Source organism: Vanellus vanellus, assembly GCF_965231255.1.
Source record: "Vanellus vanellus genome assembly, chromosome: 3".
NCBI lineage: Eukaryota > Metazoa > Chordata > Aves > Charadriiformes > Charadriidae > Vanellus > Vanellus vanellus.
In genome coordinates this window covers 41,038,524-41,058,132 of record NC_138907.1, presented here as the reverse complement: position 1 = coordinate 41,058,132, position 19,609 = coordinate 41,038,524, and the positions used below count along the sequence as shown (strand labels likewise).

The 19,609-nt window shown below is 41.2% G+C and overlaps 1 protein-coding gene across 1 annotated transcript in view; it reads left to right on the top strand.

Annotated features, from left to right (window-relative positions):
* The window catches only part of DRC8 (dynein regulatory complex subunit 8), a gene marked incomplete at its 5' end in the record, with an annotated part of 31,036 nt that extends 14,014 nt beyond the window's left edge, over positions 1 to 17,022 (top strand). The window contains 6 exons of the mRNA XM_082480483.1: positions 4,943 to 5,027; positions 8,224 to 8,296; positions 13,492 to 13,571; positions 15,503 to 15,545; positions 15,646 to 15,712; positions 16,728 to 17,022. Coding sequence (XP_082336609.1) covers positions 4,943 to 5,027; positions 8,224 to 8,296; positions 13,492 to 13,571; positions 15,503 to 15,545; positions 15,646 to 15,712; positions 16,728 to 16,843 — 464 coding nt within the window. The 3' untranslated portion in view covers positions 16,844 to 17,022. The remainder of the gene's footprint in view (positions 1 to 4,942; positions 5,028 to 8,223; positions 8,297 to 13,491; positions 13,572 to 15,502; positions 15,546 to 15,645; positions 15,713 to 16,727) is intronic.
* Between the last annotated feature and the right edge of the window lie 2,587 nt (positions 17,023 to 19,609).

The following is a 19,609-nucleotide window of genomic DNA, read 5'->3' as shown; positions in this document are numbered from 1 at the left end:
ACCAAGCTGCATGGAGCGGTCAACACACTGGAGGGAAGGATGCCATCCAGAGGGACCTGGACAGGCTTGAGAGGTGGGCCCATGCGAACCTTATGAAGTTCAACAAGGCTAAGTACACCTGGGTCAGAGCAATCCCAAGCACAAATACAGGCTGGCTGGAGAATGTATTGAGAGCAGCCCTGAGGAGAAGGACTTGGGGGTGTTGATGGATGAGAAGCTCAACATGACCCAGCAATGTGCACTCGCATCCCAGAAAGCCAACCGTCTCCTGGGCTGCATCAGAAGAAGAAGGTCGAACGAGGTGATTCTGCCCCTCTATTCCACTCTCATGAAACCCTACCTGGAGTACTGCATCCAGCTCTGGAGCCCCCAACATAAGAAGGACATGGACCTGTCAGAGCAAGTCCAGAGGAGGGCCACAAACATGATCAGAGGGCTGGAGCACCTCTCCTATGAAAACAGGCTGAGAGAGTTGGGGTTGTTCAGTCTGGGGAAGAGAAGGCTCTGGGGAGACTTGACTATATTTATTAAAATACACCTAGATTAATGTTTATGAAGATTAATGTTCCAGGTGTGTTGAGCAGCAACACTAAGTAATAAAATCAAGTCCATTGGTGCTTCTACAAATCAGCCCTTAATTTTACTCTTTACAGAGCATGAAAAGAGTTTCAGAGCATTGCATTCTGTAAATAGGTTCATCAGGCTGCATTGGGACTTATTTAAATCTTTTCCTGTGAGAAGTAGACAAACGCTGTTCCCCAGCATTTTTGGTGGTTGTTTAATGTCGGCCTACCTGTTCTTTTGATACCTCTTTTTTCTGCACATAGTTTCTCTTCAGTGAAAGGAAGGGTTGGCTTTTTGAACCATCAGAGCAACTGGCCCCAAGGAAGAAAAGAAAGCAAGCTCATACAGTTAAACGAATGGTAGAATCTAGGAAATTGTATCAACTAAAAATCACTTTTTAAAATACTCATTACTCAAGAGTCTGGCAGAGCCACATCTATTTAATTGCTTCTGTTCCCTACAAAGACTGAAGCTGTGGTCTTTGAAGAAGAAATGTCACAACTGAGGCAGGTGTGCTGCTTAAGGGCTGGCTTCAAATGAGCCTCAGAGTGCTGGGGAACAGTCTGGACAATCTGAAGAGGAACAATTCAGTCTGAAAGAACCAGCAGAATTAGTTTGGGACTCCCAGCTCCCTGCCAGTCTTACTTAACTGGCAGTGTCTAGAGCTTTATCTAGTGCATGCTAAACAAACTGGGAAAATAGCGAAGGATAGTACAGGAAAGGAAACTGATAGTGAATACACTTTTCAGTTAATGTATCTGAGGAAAGGATTTTAAGACATTTTGTCTTCTTATTGCTTATGTGGTAGGAAAATAAATGAGAACGAGAAAATGAGAAAAAAAATGACAAGTATCTGAAGCATTTTAGCTGCATAAAAATGGAAATAGTGTATCATCCATATAGGATGCATTTGAAGGGATAAGTAGTTGTAGGTATTGGAATCTTTTTTTGGCACGGTATGTTTCAATACATATTTCTTTAAGCCATTAGAAGTAATAATTTTATCTTTGATATTATGAATTGTTTTTCTAGTTAGTAGAATAAGTGAGTGAAATCTTTTATTTAATCAGAGCATAGGTATTTTGGTCCTAAAAAATGCTAAAAAATTGCTCCACAGGGCAACATGAAATTTTCATTGATCTACTCATGGAGCAGAGTCTCTTTGTACAGAAAGATTTCAGTACGTTAGAGCATCCCATCTGCTGAGTTAACTGTGTGTCTGATCTCTTGATGCCTTCTTGAAGGGATCATTTTAAACCCTTATCTATTACTTAGCCTAGAGCTGGAATTTTTCTCCCTCCCAAAGAGAGATTTAGAGTGAATCATAGAAGTCTTCAGATAACTAGCTGTCATAGTTTCAGCTGGGATAAAGTTGACTGTCTTACTGGCAGCTGGTATAGTGCTGTTTTTTTGGATTTGGGATGAGAATAGTGTTGGTAAAACACTGATGTTTTTGGTTGTTGCTAGGCAGTCAAGACCTTTTCTGCTCCTCATACTGCCCCACCAGGAAGTAGACTGGGAGTGTGCAAGAAGTTGGGAGGGGACACAGCTGGGACAGCTGACCCCAGCTGACCAAAGAGATATTCCATACCATATGACGTCATGCTCTGTATATAAAGGTGGGGGAAGAAGAAGGAAGGGGGGATGTTCAGAGTGATGGCGTTTGTCTTCCCAAGTAACTGTTAGATGTGATGGAGCCCTGCTTTCCTGCAGGTGGCTGAACACCTACCTGCCGATGGGAAGCGGTGAACGAATTCCTTGTTTTGCTTTGCTTGCAGGCTTTTGCTTTACTTATTAAACTGTCTTTATCCCAACCCTTGAGTTTTCTCACTTTTACCCTTTTGATTCTCTCCCCCATTGGCCATGGGGGGAGTGAGCGAGTGACTGTGTGATGCTTAGTTGCGGGCTGGGGTTAAACCACAACACTAGCTCTGCCATCATGAACTATGTTGAACATCTTTGGCTGTGATCCTTAGAGGGACAAGAAGAGATTCAGGCAATAACTTATTAGGTGTTCACTCTTCTTACACAGAGTCTTTGAAAGAACTGCAGTGTATTATATTTTCTTCCATGGATATGGCTCTTAATCACAACTTCCTCTCAGTTCTTGGAAGAAATAGTACCTAATCATCAAGTTCATGTCATTTCAGGATCTTTCTTTGCCAGGCCTCTTGAAACAAGTAAGATTAATGTATACTATTTTCGTGGAAGGCAAAGCTTGAAAAGGCTGGATGGCTACATAGTTCCAGTACTGGAAATGTTTCCTTGCCTTCCCCTGGTTAATTTTTATTTCTACAGAAGGCTCACTTGTCAAGCCAAGAATATACAGCTATAAATATTCCTTCACCATTTCTCTATTGCAAGATGTAGTGTGCAGTGGTGCCTGATCTCAAGAACTAAACTCCAACAGTCTACACTGGAGACTGGATCCAGGACTTTTTGAAGTCACTGAAAAAACTCCCATCAAATTTAGCAGTTTGAGAGTAAGTCTTTAGGGCCTTTTCTGTGAGGAATCAGATCCACTTAGATTTAACAATGCTTTTTGGAAAGAAATTAAATGTGGTTTGTAGTGCTTAAGCACATAAAAGGGAGGGGTGATTGTCAAGCTATGAAAACTCACAGCTTGTCCTTTATTAGGGGACTGAACAGGGCTCTTCTTCCTCAGTGAGCTCCAGTCTCCAATCCATCATACATGTACCTGCCCATGCTGCTATCAGGGGAATAAAGTCAGAGAGAGGCTATATTCCTACCTCTTTTCTCTTTACGTGTCCTCTGGGGGAGTTCATTACCAAACACAGAAAGAAAGCAGTAGGCACCTGTACCTTTATAAGGGGATGCACCCCTCTTCTATATGAGAAAGAACTTCTTTATACTTGGGTCAATACACTACTATATTGAAATGCTTGTAGCCTGTGCTACAGGGTTGACCTTGGGCAGCTGCCAGGCACCCACCCAGCCACTCTCTGCCTTACTCAGCAGCACAAGGGGAGGAAATACGATGAAAAAGCTCATGGATCAAGATAAAAACAGGGAGATCACAAAGCCAATGTGTCTTTTAGTTAGGTTCAGTTCTGATACCCTTTGCCAGAAAACAGACATTTCTGTCATGAGGGCAAGACAGCAAATGACAAAAATGGTTGTAAACTGCAGCCCCAGGGATTCTTGAACTATTGGCATTGTAGGAAACTAGGTATGGATTTGTTATGTCAGTGGAAAAAATGTCCAGTGCTGTAGTGCTGGTCAGAGCTGCTCAAAAACACTTTTAACACCAGATGAACTTAAAGAAGAAAATAAATCTGTTCTGATAAAGAATATTTCTATCATTATGTTGAGAATACAGAAGAGACAGCCATGTTCTGGCTGTCACTCAAATTTTCCCTGTGATGTCTCTGTGGAGGCTGTGGGGCTAGCTCACAAAATGCTGGTTTGCCAGCTGGAGTTTGGGGCTGTACTTAGCCACAGGAACCAAAAGGTCAACCCTATAGCACTTTGCTTCCTATATTCTGTCTTTTGGAGTCAAACTATGACATTAATAAATGGGCTAGCCAGTTCACTCTTTTTTTACCCTGGTTTCCTTGACAGGGAGCTTTTTTTTTTTGAGATGGACCTCTTCCTCTCTTTACGTTTTTCTCTTCAGAATTTATTACCTGGCACTTCCCTTACCCCAAGAATGATATTTCTGGCTTTAGACAAGATATAACTGTGATAACTCGTGGTTCTTCTTTCCCCATTCTTTGAGATTGAGATATAAAAAGCAAATGCAACAAATTGCTCCTTCCCCTTCCCTGAGATCATCTTATTTTCCAAACTGTTACAATAAATTATTTACCATGAGACATATTCACTGTGCACGTACCTCAGCCGTCTCTTTATTCCTGGTTCTCAGCTTTTCATACATTATGGCTAACTTGGTGGACATGAGAGCACTTAGGTTTCCTTGGATGCAGGAACCTGGATGAAGCGACTCAACCTCATCTCACGGCAAGCCTGGGCCAAGCTTCGCCTTGCTCCTTCCACTGGCACCATGATATCCAGGAAGGGCTCAGGGTCATGGTCCAGAAGGAGCTGTGGCACACCCTGAGCGGGGTCCTCACCTGGACAGCTACGTGATCATGCAGCTGAGACACTCCATTACCACCAGACTTGATGTAGCTACAGAGCCATAGCAAGGCCATATTACTAATACAGATGACAGATTCTGCATTTGGAGTCAGTTTTTTTTTTTTCAGAATAACTTCTGCTTTTTCAAAGCACCTTTCCTGTATGCCCGTTTATCAGTTTTAGTGCTTCTGCTGTTGCAATTCTCAAATTGGAAATAAATCAGTTGCAACAGCTCAGTGAATCTTTTCGTTTTCTTTTCTTATGTTTCTTTTTGCAGATGGCGCGGTAGCTGAAATTGAGAAAAAGATTATAGAAGCTTTTGAGGTGTTTGACCATGAATGCAATAAAACTGTGGATGTCAGGTTTGTAAATATCTTCACACAGAAATATTACAGGATCTAGTATAGAGATAAATAACTCCCTAAACCTGCCTCTGCTTTATCAGAAAATGTAGTTGAAACAGTCCTTTTGGCCCTTACTGGACAATTATGTCTTTGCTTGTTTAATAGACATTTTGCATTGTTCGATGTTTGAAGACTGAAACTGGCTTGAGAGGGATGCTGGGACCGGTGGAGTAAAGAGGCAAGAGGAAACTGCAGCTAGACAAGAAGTCTAAGGCTACAATTATCACTAGCAAATCTCTGGTCTGATAGCTCATTTGGCACTACAGGTCCTGGAACCCGTATGGATCCTCTTGCTTTCAGGATAGTCCCAGCACATCAAGGGGTGTCCGGGCCAGTGTGTGTCACAGTTGCCTGCTCTCAGTAGGTGTCTCCAACTGCAATGCATCCTGCACTTCCCTCTTGCTCTGGGGTAATGTGGTAGTTCTCCCAATCCCTAGACTGGGAGAATTTCAGGGTATGTCTCCACACTGGGTACAATTGCTGTTCCCAAAGTGAGCTCTTTGGGAAGAGTGCTCACTTAAATATCTTGGCCCATTCCCGGGGAGGTGCCCGATGCCCGGGGCTGGGGCTGCCCCAGTGCCCCCCAGCTGCTCCTGGCTGGGCAGCAGGACGGGCCCTGGCTGCTGAGTCCTGCCCTGCCACCTACCATGGGGAGCCCCTGCCGCTGCCACCCCCCCAGCTCTTGGGATCCTTTAGCCCTCACTGCACCATGACATACTAGTTGCTTATTTGTTTGTCATTTACACCTGCAGTCCTGGCTACATAGCTGTAAAATTTTCTACACTCCTCGCTCTCTTATATAATGGATATAGAGCTTGAGAAAATGTTACAACAATGAAATGATACAAATAGACTTTTTTTTTAATTTATTCATTCAGACAGTAAGTCATAACATGTGAAAGGGGGCACTCAAAAGTCTATTTAGCATAGTAAATGCACATTTTCACATTAATTTTTATCATGATAAGGTTACTGACAATGAACAACAATTTATTGTCTAATTAATCCTACATTCATATTGCAGGGCTGTATCACAATAATGGTATTATTGATGGCTGATTATCTTGTATCAGAAGGTGGCAGTACAGCACAATTCTTAACCACAATTGTAGATGTATGAATGTTATTGCCTGAAATATCAGATTCCTGTGAAGAATATGGAAAATTACCCTGGCTTGAGAGGCCAGCATCGGTATTGCGTGACTCCTAATGCAAATAAAAATTAGTAAGAAATTGAACATAAGGAAGACGGTATTGTTTCATGCTGCTTACAACACACCCTGAGTCAAGGGGCTTTCATGATTTTGCAAATCTTGTCACTGAAAGTGTTATATGTAGGGTGAAAACTGTGGCCCAAAATTTTATTGTATCTGTGTTACAAAACCTGTATGAACATAAACTCATTTTAACCATCATTTTTGTATGCTAGAAACTACACAGCAGAAACTGCAGCTGCTGAACTAAGTGAGAGGAAGTGGCTGGGAGGAAAATACAATTTCCTATCTGGGTCCTTTAAACTCCATGTTATTACCAAATGTGGCATGACTTTTTTGACCACAGACACTTCAAGGAACATCCTCGTGCTGGCACACACATAGACTGTCAGAAACAGCAGCCAGCAATGCCAGATTTTGCAAGCTCTTTCAGGACCTGGCTTACCTTAGTCACATTGCAGTTTTGCTGAGTGTGAGGTGAGGCAGGAGATGATGGCAACCTTCCCATCTCTGTCAGTCTGTAAGAGCAGAAATAGTGTGGGACAGCAGGGAGGCGTGATTTGGGTTGGGTGTTTCTCTGGGGGAGGCAGAGAATATTTACAAGCATCTTTTAGCTGGAAAAGATGAGGGAGCGCAGGAGTGAGAGCATCAAATACAGTATATCCATACGAGAAATATGGTGCATGGACAAGGATTATGAAAATAGGACTAAATGTCTGACCTCATTGAGGCCGATGGCCAAACTTCCATTCACGTCACAGGGGGCAAGGTTTCACCGAGTCATTTGAGCAGATGGCTTTGTTTCATAACAACTGTATGTGTGGGATTGGGTTTCATTTTGTAACTATTTTTGTGCAGCCAGCCTTATCCTCTCTTTTGTCCATTGTAGTGCTTCTCACATGTTTTCAATCAGAATGGGAGCTCCTTGGGACCTATCCGAGGAGGCCAAAGACTGACCCATCTAATTTTATGTATGCTTGGTGTGCCACATTTGGGGCCTTGCTGTTGTAAGATAATTTTACAAAGGTCATTGCTTCTTCTATCTACCATTTTTATTAGGCAATCTAATTTTTCCACCAAATGTACTGGTGAAGATGAAGAAACCACAGAGGTTTGATTCATGGGAACCACAGCTCTGTGGGTGCTTATTCACATTTGAATTTCTGTGTTGTAGAATTGGACTGAAAATCACAAGCAATATTGATGCTTCTGTTATTTTGTTTTCAATCATACCGTAAGTCTCACTAGTACTCTTTTTTACAGCTTTACGGTACTTTTGTTTCTAGTCTGTGATGTTGTTCATCTTAAACTTTTTTGAGGCATTGCAAGTTCGGTCGGAATTTTATTTAGAGCCTCAGAGAACAACTGCACCAAGTTCAGCAGTAAATGCAAACTATGAGTATAATTTGCAGCAGAAACAGGGTGGTGCTAAGTCCCTGTGTTGGTCTGTTTGACTCTTTCAGAGCTGCCTCCTTCCTGACCTTTTGTAATTGTTCTTTAATGCGGTTAGAGTTTGTATCTTTATAGCATTTAGTGTAAACATATATTTTATTTGTTACCCTTCATCTCAGTAGGTTTTCAAGTGTTGTATTAACTATATAAATGTAGACTTTACTGAAACTAAGCTGAACAATTAGAGGACAGCAGTTTAAAAGTAACCTGCACACAGTACACTGCAACACGGCGGTAAAGAAGAATTTTTGGGGAAAGTCATAAGAACAATTACACTCTTCCAAAAGTCTCCAGGATATTTATTGTATGTGAAAACAGACATTGCTTACCAAGATGTCATTTTAAAAGCCCATGTACATATGCTTGTGCATGCTTGTGTGCTTGTAGGTGCACACTCCTATACACAAGCTCTGAACTGGTATCTGGATTCTCCACAGATGCTTTTCTATTGCAGATTTACTGACAGAGATTTTCTTTCTTCCTTTCAGAGAGATTGGTTCAATTGTCAGGTCACTGGGTTGCTTCCCAACCGAGGCAGAACTACATGAACTGCTTGCAAAGGTAAATGTTTAGATCTTTTGGGTTTTTTTCAGCCTTAAACTTGCATCAGTTTGGCCCTTCTGCCTTGCTGTGTGGGAGACCTAAGCTCTTTTCCCACACGTTGGAAGTGTCACGGAAGTGATTCAGGCAGGCGGGCAGTCTCTCAGGTTGCCCTGAAGCAAGCTGATGAGGTAACAACATCAATCGGTTAAAATGAGGAGTCTTTGACTCTTTTTTACCCCAGAAGGTCACTGTGACACTGTGCCAAGGTGGAGGGACATTTATAGAAAATGGAGTAAAAATTGGTTTTGGCTGATGAAAAAGGATGTCCTAAACCTCAGTTGGATTAGGATATCCAAATCCTAACCATCTCACTCCTCTGGACATGCCATGGGCACACACAGTGGATGATTAAGTACTAAAAATTAGTTCTTAAGCAGGTGTTAAAATTCTGCATCAAATTCCAAAAATACACAGAGGAAAGACCTGCTATTTTTTTCACTGGATCCTGTTATTACTATCTCATAGCCAGACTTTTCAACTTTTTGTCCTTCATGAGGTCTCTCCCAGTTTTGAGACTTCTCAGTGTTGTGGTTAGGCCAAATCCACTACTGGGGACCTGAGGGGCCCCAGATGGGACCAACAGATGCTCCCTTCTACCCCTCTTCAGAGAGAGGCAGAGGAGGAAAAAGAGACATGAGTTTAGAAGAAACAAAACTACTTTAATGAAATATTAATAATAAAATAAATAGAATAATAAAATAAAAAGAAATAATGAAAAATATATACAAAACCGTATCAAGCTCCCGAGATGACAATCTCGGGATTGTCCTCCTCAGACTTTGGCCATTGAAGGAAGAGCCCGTGACCCTTTGATCCCTCAGCTTTTATACTGAGCATGAGGCAGATGGGATTGAATACCCCGTTGGTCACTTTTGGGTCACCTGTCCTGTCCGCTCCTCCCCTCAGGTGGGACCCCACTATGCTTTTCCGCTTCCAACCCTCTAACGGGGCAAATAACAAAATTGGTTCTGTTTTACCTCAAACCAGGACGCTCAGTTATGGGTAAGTAATATTTTCCTGCTTAAGCCTGTAAGTCAGAATTCAGACACAAAACTTCGCAAGACCTAGCGGTCCTCCCATTCTCCCAAGTGATATGCAGGGGTGAGGAACTTCAATCACATTTCTCCACATTTTTTTCCTACACTAATTTTTGTCTCCTTACCTCATGCTTGTAATAGAAAGGATGGTGTGCTGGTGCCTTGGCAGGGTATGGTTTATAAATGGGGCAAAAAGTGGGAAAAAGACTTCACAATTTTTTTTGCAAACTGATACGCTGCCTTAAGGAATGGAAAATGCTGGGGCTGAGTCATGGGGGAAGGATTTTTCTCTTTTTCATGTATAGGTCAGGATACTGGGAATTGATCTTTCTTACTCTCTTCTTTCTGTGCCAAATAAAAATTTGGGCCATTGCAGTAGTAGTATCTCCTCAGTAGGCTTGTCTGGTCTCTTGTAGATCAGAATTGAGTGTGAGAAATTTTGTGCTAAGTCTTGTGAAAATGATGCAGCTGCTTCAGATGAGGAAGTGCAAAGAACCACCAAAGGAGAAAGATCTTTTAACATGATACTGCAATCTGTCTGCTCTGGTTCTGTACTTTTAGTACCAGATTGTCCCAGCTCCCACTGACAAACAAGACAAAATGGAAAGAGAAATTATGGTGCTTAATATAGATGATATTTTTAGTGGCACACAGAGATTTTTGTTTGCAGCAAATGAACAGTGCAACTGACTCAAGATACAGAATTGAGAAAAGGAAAAGGATGCTTTGACCACCCCTCTGCCCCAGTCCGGGGCAACCAGGAGAGTTTAAGGCCTGCCTGCCCCTCCCAAAGAGACTGGACCTTTTTTCTTTTTTTTTCTTCTTTCTTTTTTTTTTTTCAATTTTCAGCATTACTGAAAATTTGAGATAAGTAGTACATAACAAAGTATAATGCAATGCAGCTATGAGGCAAAAGATTCTTACAACAGTGTAACACATGCTATTGTTGATTACAAGGACATTAAGTTAAGGTACAAATACTGCAAGAAGAAAGAATATATTCAAGAGTAATAGTTAACATTAAAGAACACTGAACTGGAAGTTAAATCTCAAAGAAGGTTTCATGGTGCCTGTAAATGAAACCTTGGCATAAATTTAGTACCAGAAGAACACTGTTGTCTTGTAGAACCCTTAATATATTATGTTAATCACAAATATATCTTAATTTCTATAAGACACCATTATCAATGACTATGGTAATACCATTTTATCTTAATCTAGATAAAATAAAAATTGTCTCTGTGGGCCAGTTTGTAACCAAGCTATTTCTTCTGTATTTTTTCCCATTGTAAGCTGTGATTCATTTCTGTTTCTCACGACTTGTGTGTCTCAGTCATGTCATCTTCCTGTTAGCCTTATTGTAGCTAAACTAGCATATGTTGCCCTCAAATTATTCATATCTGCCAAATCAGCATTCATATTATTATTTTATCTCTAAAAATTATCATATACTGTTTCCTGTATTGGCTTATTCTAAATGCTGTCGTTAATATGATATCTTTAGGCCTACTTACAAAGTTAAGATTAAATTATTGTCCTAGAGATGGTGAAAGCTAATCTGAGGGTTACTACAATACCTGGAGTTTGAAATCCCAGGTTCAGTGCACTGCACTGCCACAGATCTCCTGGATAACTTTGGAAGATGGTTTTGTTTCTTTGTGACTCAATTCCCCAAATGTCATGTGGACAATAATAGTATGGCTGTGAGAGTAGAGATACGAAACATAATGTGTGCTACAGTACAGTTGTTATGGGAGCTGTGGATGTACCCAAAGGAAAGAGACAGAGCAAAACTCAGAGTTTGAACAAGCAAATACTGTTATTGTCACAGTCACTGTGAAAAGAGGAGGAATTACAGAAGAAGGAAAATATCAATGGGAAATGAGGTGTAGAACAGGAGTGAGTATGAGGAAGAGTAAGAGGGTACGTATACCTGCAAATCTGAATACTTACTGACTTAGGTGGCGTTAATATATTCAATTTATTCACATATCTATCCAATGTTAGAAATAGGATTAATTTTAACAGTTCAAGATATTGCTGGGCCTGTAGACCACTGAAATGGAAGCTGTTCTTTCCAGGTCGGAGAAAGCTGAGGTTGCTCATCACCTTCCAGGTCTTGGTCCATTGTCAGGAAGAACACTTTTCTTCTGCAGACTGCCCTCTGAAGGCAAAATACAAATAGCACACCAACAAAAAGAGACAAATCTGGATGATATTTGTCAGTAAGGGCTTACACTTTCACAGGTATTTGTTACCTTGAGCTCTGAAGTGGTCATTGCAAGTGAGTTCTTCTGGAATGAAAATTAGGATGACCCTCAACTGTTTGGAAGAGCAGATCATATGTTTTTGGGATCTTAAATGTGGTTTATATAACTTATCGTCTTCATGGATGTTTTGAGTCCTTGCTTTTGGTTGTTCTGCTGAATATGAGACACATCTATCTTTTCCCAATAAATAGCTACCATATTTCTTTTTCTGTCTCTATGGTCTTCTGACCTGTTGAAGCACAGAAGTTCCCTAAAACATTCTGTGTACTTTTACATCTCAATATTTGTGATGCGTGGAACAGTTCAGTATATCGACTAACTGTTATGTCACAGGAAGGAAGTTAAGTTTTGCCAGGTGTTTTGTTATATCTTTTCAATCAATCAATCAGTAAAACAAATGATTCTGTAACGGTAAAAGGTACCATTTGATTTAGCATGAAGCATGCAACAGCTTCATTTCCTTGCTAAAGATCCCTTCCACTAGGCTCACCAAACAGAAAGGAAAAAGTGCTTTTTCAAGCCAATTTCCACTCTAAGTCAGCAAGAGGTGGTGGCTGCCTGCTTTTAGCAACCAAAACCCTACAAGAGCACTGGAAAACAGCATGCAGCAGCAGTTGCAGCTCTCCATTTAAGCAGCTGGATATATCGGGCATCACCCCCAGCTCTTACCCAGCTCCCAAGAGGAAGATTGCTTACTTCATCTTTTCCTGGCTCAGCTAGGAGATTTCAAATCAGTGCGTATTTGAGTCTTCTTTCAATCTCAGCTGTGTCTGTGGAGAGCTTAGCAAAGTGTCGCTGCTGCCATGTGAGACCACAAGGCAGGCATCCAGTTTCAACACAGACAGGAACAGGCTAGCTCCATTAAGAGGGCTCCTTTTGGGAGTAAAACTTGAAATTTTTAGGGAAGGGATGCTAGGGATGATAGGAAGCAGTTGCTCATCTCCTGTGGAACTATACAAATGCAGTGAGAATGCTGCTAGAAGGCCCCAGTGTTTTGGGACTAATCTGTTAATTTATTTGGGAGGCAAAAGGAAGCTTTTCTTTGTGTGGCATTTTATGGGCTGCCTTATGACTGTTTCAGAACTGCCCTGACTCAGTCTGCCTGCCTCTCTGGTCCTTCCCCTGACAGCTCTCTCTGGCTGTGAAACATGTGGAGGCAACAAATTCCATCCTTGAGGTGTACTAGACTGGGGCTATGTCCAAACTAGCACATTAAATATGCCCCGAAACATCCTTGGGTGTTGAAGCCAGCTGGCACAGAGCAGCTCATGTCTGCCCTAGTAAATGTTTTATGCCGAGTGGCTGCACAAAGCAGCCCGCTGGAGAGCAGCCCCTGAGGTCCTAGGCAGGCCTGGTGACTGCTGGCGGGAGCGTTAGGTGGCACAGGCCAAAATCATGCCAGGGAACGTGCTAATGGTTTGCTGTTATGGGTGGTCACATTACACTGCTTGGGAATGTTCCAGGTCCTGCTGGACTTTACTAGTATGAATGTAGTCTGAATGTTTAAACCTCTGCTGAATTATTGTAGGAGATAAGATCAGTTACTAGGCATCCAGTTCATTTGCGTGAATGGGTTTGAAGCACAAGAGGGCAATATTGAGTTGTTGAAAGTGTCTGGAATAGCAGGGCTGCATTTTGCCTGGGATATTATTTCTTCCTCGAATTTCCTTCTGTTTGATCATAAGCATTTCGCTCAGATGTTATGGTGCCATGTGATATTAAAACCCTGATATAAATATTCAAAGTCTAACTGTAATTATAATGCAGGAACCACCCCAATTTTCTGGTTTTCATATTATTTTGCTAATGAGTCATATAACCTGCCATACTTAAGTTTTATTTTTAGGTAGAAGAAGAAGAACCGACCGGATACATTAATCTGGAAAAATTTCTTCCAGTGATGACGAAAGTACTACTCAACAGAAGGTAATGGAAAGTAGATTTTACTGTGTCTGTATTTTATTCCAGATTGACAGGGTTGATTCTGAATAAATATATCTACAGTAATTTTATGTAACTGGAAGGAGTGCAGATTTTTTTTGTTAAACTCAGTTTACATTCGCTTGATAGCTTTTGTTTCAAAATTACTTTATCTACATAAAATTATGTTGTACAGATGATATAAATAATACCAGCTTATAATAATGAATTGTGATAATGTGTAGCTTTTGTATTTTTAATGTGAATCAGAATTCACTTGCTATTCAACATGTTTTGTGCATCTCTGGAATATTTTATATGCAAATTAAGGTCATAACCATTACTTTCTCTGAACATATGAGTTACAGTTAGAGAAGCACAGTCTGTTACAGTGTATTTTTAATAAGTTGTATAAATCAGCTTCATATTCATGTCTCAAAGTGACTGCCAGGTACAGTTGAATGTACACAACTAGCACTTTAAAAGTCTGCCGATCTAAGAGTCTAGAACAAAACTGCATTTCATTATTCAGAGTTACATAGAACTCTTTGTATGTATACAGGAACTTGTGCTATTTTGTTATTTTGCACTAAAAGTGAGATTACTTAAAGGGAATTTATCTTTCTTTTGAAAGATGGTAGCCAAGGGTTTTGGGAGACTCAGCCTTGTCCGATACTGAGAAGTTATTTTGCACACAGAGGGCCTTTGGTAGGAGGGTGTTCTACACAAGAAATAGCTGTAGGGTTTCCCAAAACTGTATCGCAGCATCCAGAGGCAGCGGGGTCCACCTTGGGGCTGTGTTTGAGAGTATTTGTGCCTGTGCCTGGACACAGACCAGCCAGCAGTGTTTGGGTCCCGGTGTGCTGGCGCAGCTGCATTGCCTTCCCAAGTTCCTGCACCTTTGTCTTCTCTGGCCTTCATGGCACATTTCTGGCTTCACAATGATGTTCATTCACCCTTTCACAAAATTATACCTTGCTGCTCTGGCCTCTCTTCTCCTCCCCACCCCTTCTATGCAAACATACACACACACAAAAAAAAAACCCAACCAAACGCACACATTTTCCCCAGGCTAGTGCAGGCTTGTCAAGACCCACTTTATCTTTTGGGGCACTATGTCCATAGTTCACTTATCCAAGGGCATATGAGATTTGGATCACAAAAAACAAGGTCTCTTCTTAGCACATTTGATTTTTAGATAGTAAGAGAGCGAGACGGGTCTGGACGAAACAGTCAAGCAGTTAGAACCTCCCTGGCTTCAACATCTTCTCTTTAGTATTCTTGGAGGTTGGTGGGAGTCTGCTGGTGGTCTCCATTGCTGCACAGGGTTTCCTTTCCAGCTCTTTGGACATGGTTTAGTGGTGAACTTTGCAGTTAAAGGTCTTTTCCAACCTAAGCGATTCTATGATTCTGAAATTAGGCACATGCATGCACATACACATGTGCCCAGTTCTCCTGTCTCTCTGAAACTTAGTGATGGACCTTTTCTTTTATAGCTACCAGCCCCCTTTCTCATCATCAGCTCATTAGACTGTCAAAGTCCCACTAGGTGATCTGTTGCCTAGCTACCAGCATACCTGGACAAAACTTTGTTTTCCTGGTTTGGCCATCTTCTGTTCAGTGCATTGGCTACGTGGAATGATTCAGCTATTATTGATTCCTACTAACCCATTCAGCTAGTCCAGACACGCAGAAGCCATTCATCTGGCTCCTTAGCACAAGGAAAATTAAGCAGGAGTACAATAAAAGGCATAAGAGCTAAAGATATGGAGATTTCCAAAAAGTCAAGCCGGAATTAAATGTTTGGCAGACAAACTTAGTATATACTCACAGAAAATAAGTTTTTCTCTTTCCTTTAGTACTTATATTTTATTCTTTCAGAATAGTAAAGCAGCCTGGCAAACAGTGACTTAACTTTTCTGATTCAATGGTTTCAGCTACCGGCCTATTCCAGAAGATGTTCTTCTACATGCATTTGAGGTCTGTAACTAAATATTCAAGTACCTAATTGCTGGAAAGAAGTTGCTGATTCTTGATTCAATATGGTTACAACCGCAAGCTTTATTCTTTTTCTTTAAAGGCTTTGGATGAGAATAAATGTGGATATATTACTAAAGAGGAGCTGGTCAAATATTTGACTGAAGAAGGTAACATGACTTTTGTAATATCAGTATTTAAGTAAATAAACATTACATGTATATGGCACCTTGAGGTCCTCATTCTGCATGCCAAAACTTGCAGGCGTGGATACATTGTCTCCAAACAATACTGTTGCCATGATGAGTGGCTGCAGACTAGAACGCTTCACTGGTGAATAATGCAGGGAAAGAACATTTATGTGCCTGCTTGCAGACATTATAAGACCGATATTATTATTATTATTATTAAGAGTCATAATTCAATCTTGTGTGGATATTTTATGATTCTGTGCACATCTCTGTGCTTCCTAAGGATGTGATTCTTTTTCTGTCCTCCTGTAAAATCAGTTTAGATTTCCAGATGTTTCAGGTGGTTCCAGTGCTCATTCATTCCTACATTATCTTGATCTTAATTCTAGTGCCGTACGCAAACAAAGAGATTCAAAGACTAGATTTAAGTTGTATATCATGTAATCCTCAATATCCCTTGAAGAGCCTGCTTTTCTTGCATGGCTGACTCATGCCTGCCTCAAATACAAAACGATGTGCAGGCTTTGTGCAAGACCCATCCTCAGATGGGGACCTTGTTGTCAAGGAGCAACGTGGTAGTCCATCAGCAGCTTTGAAGCTCCAAAAGGAGAAAAAATAGAAGCCTTTCATGATGTAAGTACAAGTGAAAGGATAGCCAAATGAGACATAATAATTCTAATGACACATTAGAAGAATTCACTCTGACAAAACCAGTTGTTTTGAAATCCTGGTGGCAGAGAGGAACAGGCTGTTTTGGAGTCTGTGAACGAGAAGGAGATCAGAAGATCCAGGCCCTCTCCTTTCCCATAGACCAGCTCGCTTGGTGTGCAGGACTTACGTTGGCAAAAGTGAAGGAATTGGATCCTTAGTATTGCTCCTTTTCTCCTCTGTGTAAGGACCAAAAGGAGATCCTTGCAAGGGAAAAGGGGTGCAATTTGCCAGCCCTGAAAAGAATATGTATCAAGACAAAGTGTTGTTCTCTGCTGTTTTTCAGGTGAGCCCTTTACTCAGGAAGAAATGGAGGACATGCTCTCCACTGCTCTGGATCCAGAAACAAATGCTGTTCACTACAGAGACTACATTTCGATGATGATAGTAGATGAAAGTTGAGATCTTCCCCTTTAGTGTTTGAGATGCCTTTTGGTAACAGCAGTGTAGCTTGGCAGTTAGTTGAAATATGTATTTTAAAGTATAGCAAAGGTCAGCTTGTGACCTTGTGCTTATAATTAAAATAAAATCTGTGTAGCTATATTTCCTTGAGTTCTGTATACATATTGAAATATATTCACACCTGGAAAAAGAGCTCTTGACAGAAATACTGTGTAAGGTCTGGAAAAGAAATCATGGAATTTGGTTTGAAAAATAACAGGAAAAATAATGTGAACGGAGTCAAGAAATGACTTTACAATTGCTTCTGAAAAACTAACGGAAAACAAGACCTGTGAAAGCGGGTAATAAGTAGGTAAGTGAGTACCTTAAGATGCCTAAAATTGTGAAGGCATGCTACTAAGATAAAGCTTTTATATTTAAATGTAATCCCTGTTTGTGTTTAACTAGTAAGGCACCAGGTAGGTTGCTACTTTTGAAATAATATAGTAGATCAAATAAACTTTCTACGATTTCTAGTTTTTGTCAAATATTTGTGCTTTGCTTACCATAGGCAATTAAACTGGACCAGTTAGTTCTATTTTATGTTACTCGTCCGTCAGCACATGATATTTTGCTTCCATTTTAAACATGCAGGCAACACTCAAACCTTTGCCATAGTCAAATTTACAAACAAAGTAATCCTTGAGAACATTTCTGTTACTATAAGCAATAAACAGTTCCCCTTTCATAACCAGTTTGAAAGTCAGGAGCTAAAACTGTTCAGAACTTAGGATCATAGGACTGGAATTTGATTTTCATAAACTAATGAAGCACCATTTTTGAAAGCTGTTAGTGTAGAATACGTGTCTCAGCTGCCCTTGCTAGAAGACCACCACAGACCTCACTGGTCTTCTCATTTCTAACAATAATTTTCTTGATTGTTGCTGTACTGTTGTCCTTTAACTTGAGTTCGAGCTCTGTCCCCTGGAGTTCTTGCCTTGTACATCATCTTCTAACAAGTGACCAGCAGTTGCCCTCAGCTGAGGTCTCAGCTTGTAGGAGAAGATTCTGTGGTCTGGTCCCCAAGGACATCATCTTGCACTTTGTGCTCCACACCTTCGACCCCATTTCTGTTTTTCTACTCTCTATCAAGTCTGGTTTCCTCCTGTACAGTGTCCCACCACTCCTCTGTTTTAACTGCATATCCTAGCTCTGTGTCATCAACAGACTTCATCAGCTGATGAAATCTGGGGAAGACTGACACACAGAGGCACTGAACACCTTACCCTCTGCCGTGCCATTCTGGTGGCAGAGCTGAAAACAGAGCACAGGGCTCCTCACATCAGGTCTTTTGCTCTACCCATTTCTTTCACTTGAGCTGGAAGCTCAGAGGAGCTGTTTTCTTACACAGCTGCAAGGGAGTCGCTATGCTTCACAAAGAAGAGATTAGCATGATCTAAATGTGGTGATGGAAGCAACCTGAAAGGGACCATTTTTTAATTCTCTTTTAACTTCTCTAACACAAGTTGTCTTTCACTGATATTTTCCTTAACAGTAAGGCAACAAAGAGTTAATGCACATAAACATTTGCCTAGGTCTAAGCTGGGTTTCCATCTGGAAACCACTGTCGCACTGGTCCTAAGACTGCAGTGCACTCTTGTTAATACATTTACTGTGTATTTCATTTCTTGTCAGCAAGAATGAAAAACAAAGGTAATCATTAGTGTTATAATGTGTGAAGATACAGGTTGCTGATGATTAAAGCAAGAACAACAAAGGCCCATTAAGGAAATATATTTTTTATTAGTCTTCTTTAGTCTCTCTTTGGAAGCTGGAATTATTTTCCCTGGCTGAATCCTTCTGCTGTTTGATATACAGTGTGTTGTACTGGATCTCTAACACAGCTGGCATGAATACAAGTTTCATTCATATTCTGCAGTCAGGGAGCCACTGTGAGATTCATCTTGGATGTCAGCAGGAAGATGCCTATTTCAGGAAATCATTTCATAGCTCACAGTGCTCCAGAGAGAGCACAATTTTCTTCTAGTGGTGGTACCCCAGAGGCTGCCTCAGCTACTGCTGTATCAAATCAGGATGCCTGTCTACAACACAGTTACAATTCATAGTGCAGATAGGATCTTAACAGATATATAATTTTTCATCCTACAGTCCTCAAATGCAAGGGAAGAAGGTATTTTGGCAAGTAAAAAGTGGGATTGTGTCTGAATTTATCACACAGCACCTCCTCCAGCGCCATCTTCTTGTACGCGTCCCCAAGAAAGATACGTGCAAATAGGACGGATAAAAGCAAGTTGCAGTCTTCACTTTGGGCATAAGCAACCAAATTCCCTTGTCTAGGAGTTTTCAAATTGGGGGTGAAGGAAGTGTCAAGAACCAATCTCAGACTGTTTAGGATCCTAAAAGCTGAGTGCTCCCTGCCAGCTAGGGCCAGGGAGCAGTGATCTGACCAGCTTGTACAGGAGCTGCCCCGTGGGTCCTCCAGGAAGCGGCCAAGAAGTGCCGCATGCAACTCTTCCATTGCTCTTGTCTTTCATGACTTGCCAGCCCATGCCATACGCATCCAGCTCCCCATGGTGATGGTGGGCTGCATAAAGGGACTTTTCAAAGCTCCCCAGGATGGTCTTTCTGAGCATCTTGCATATCTGTGCTCCCTGGGGAGCTACATGCCTCTCCTTGCTGGCTGTTTTGCCTCTTCCCTCAAGATCAGGAACCAAGATAAGGGAGTGGATCACACTGGGAAGCCTCTGGGGAGGAACCAGCCTAGCA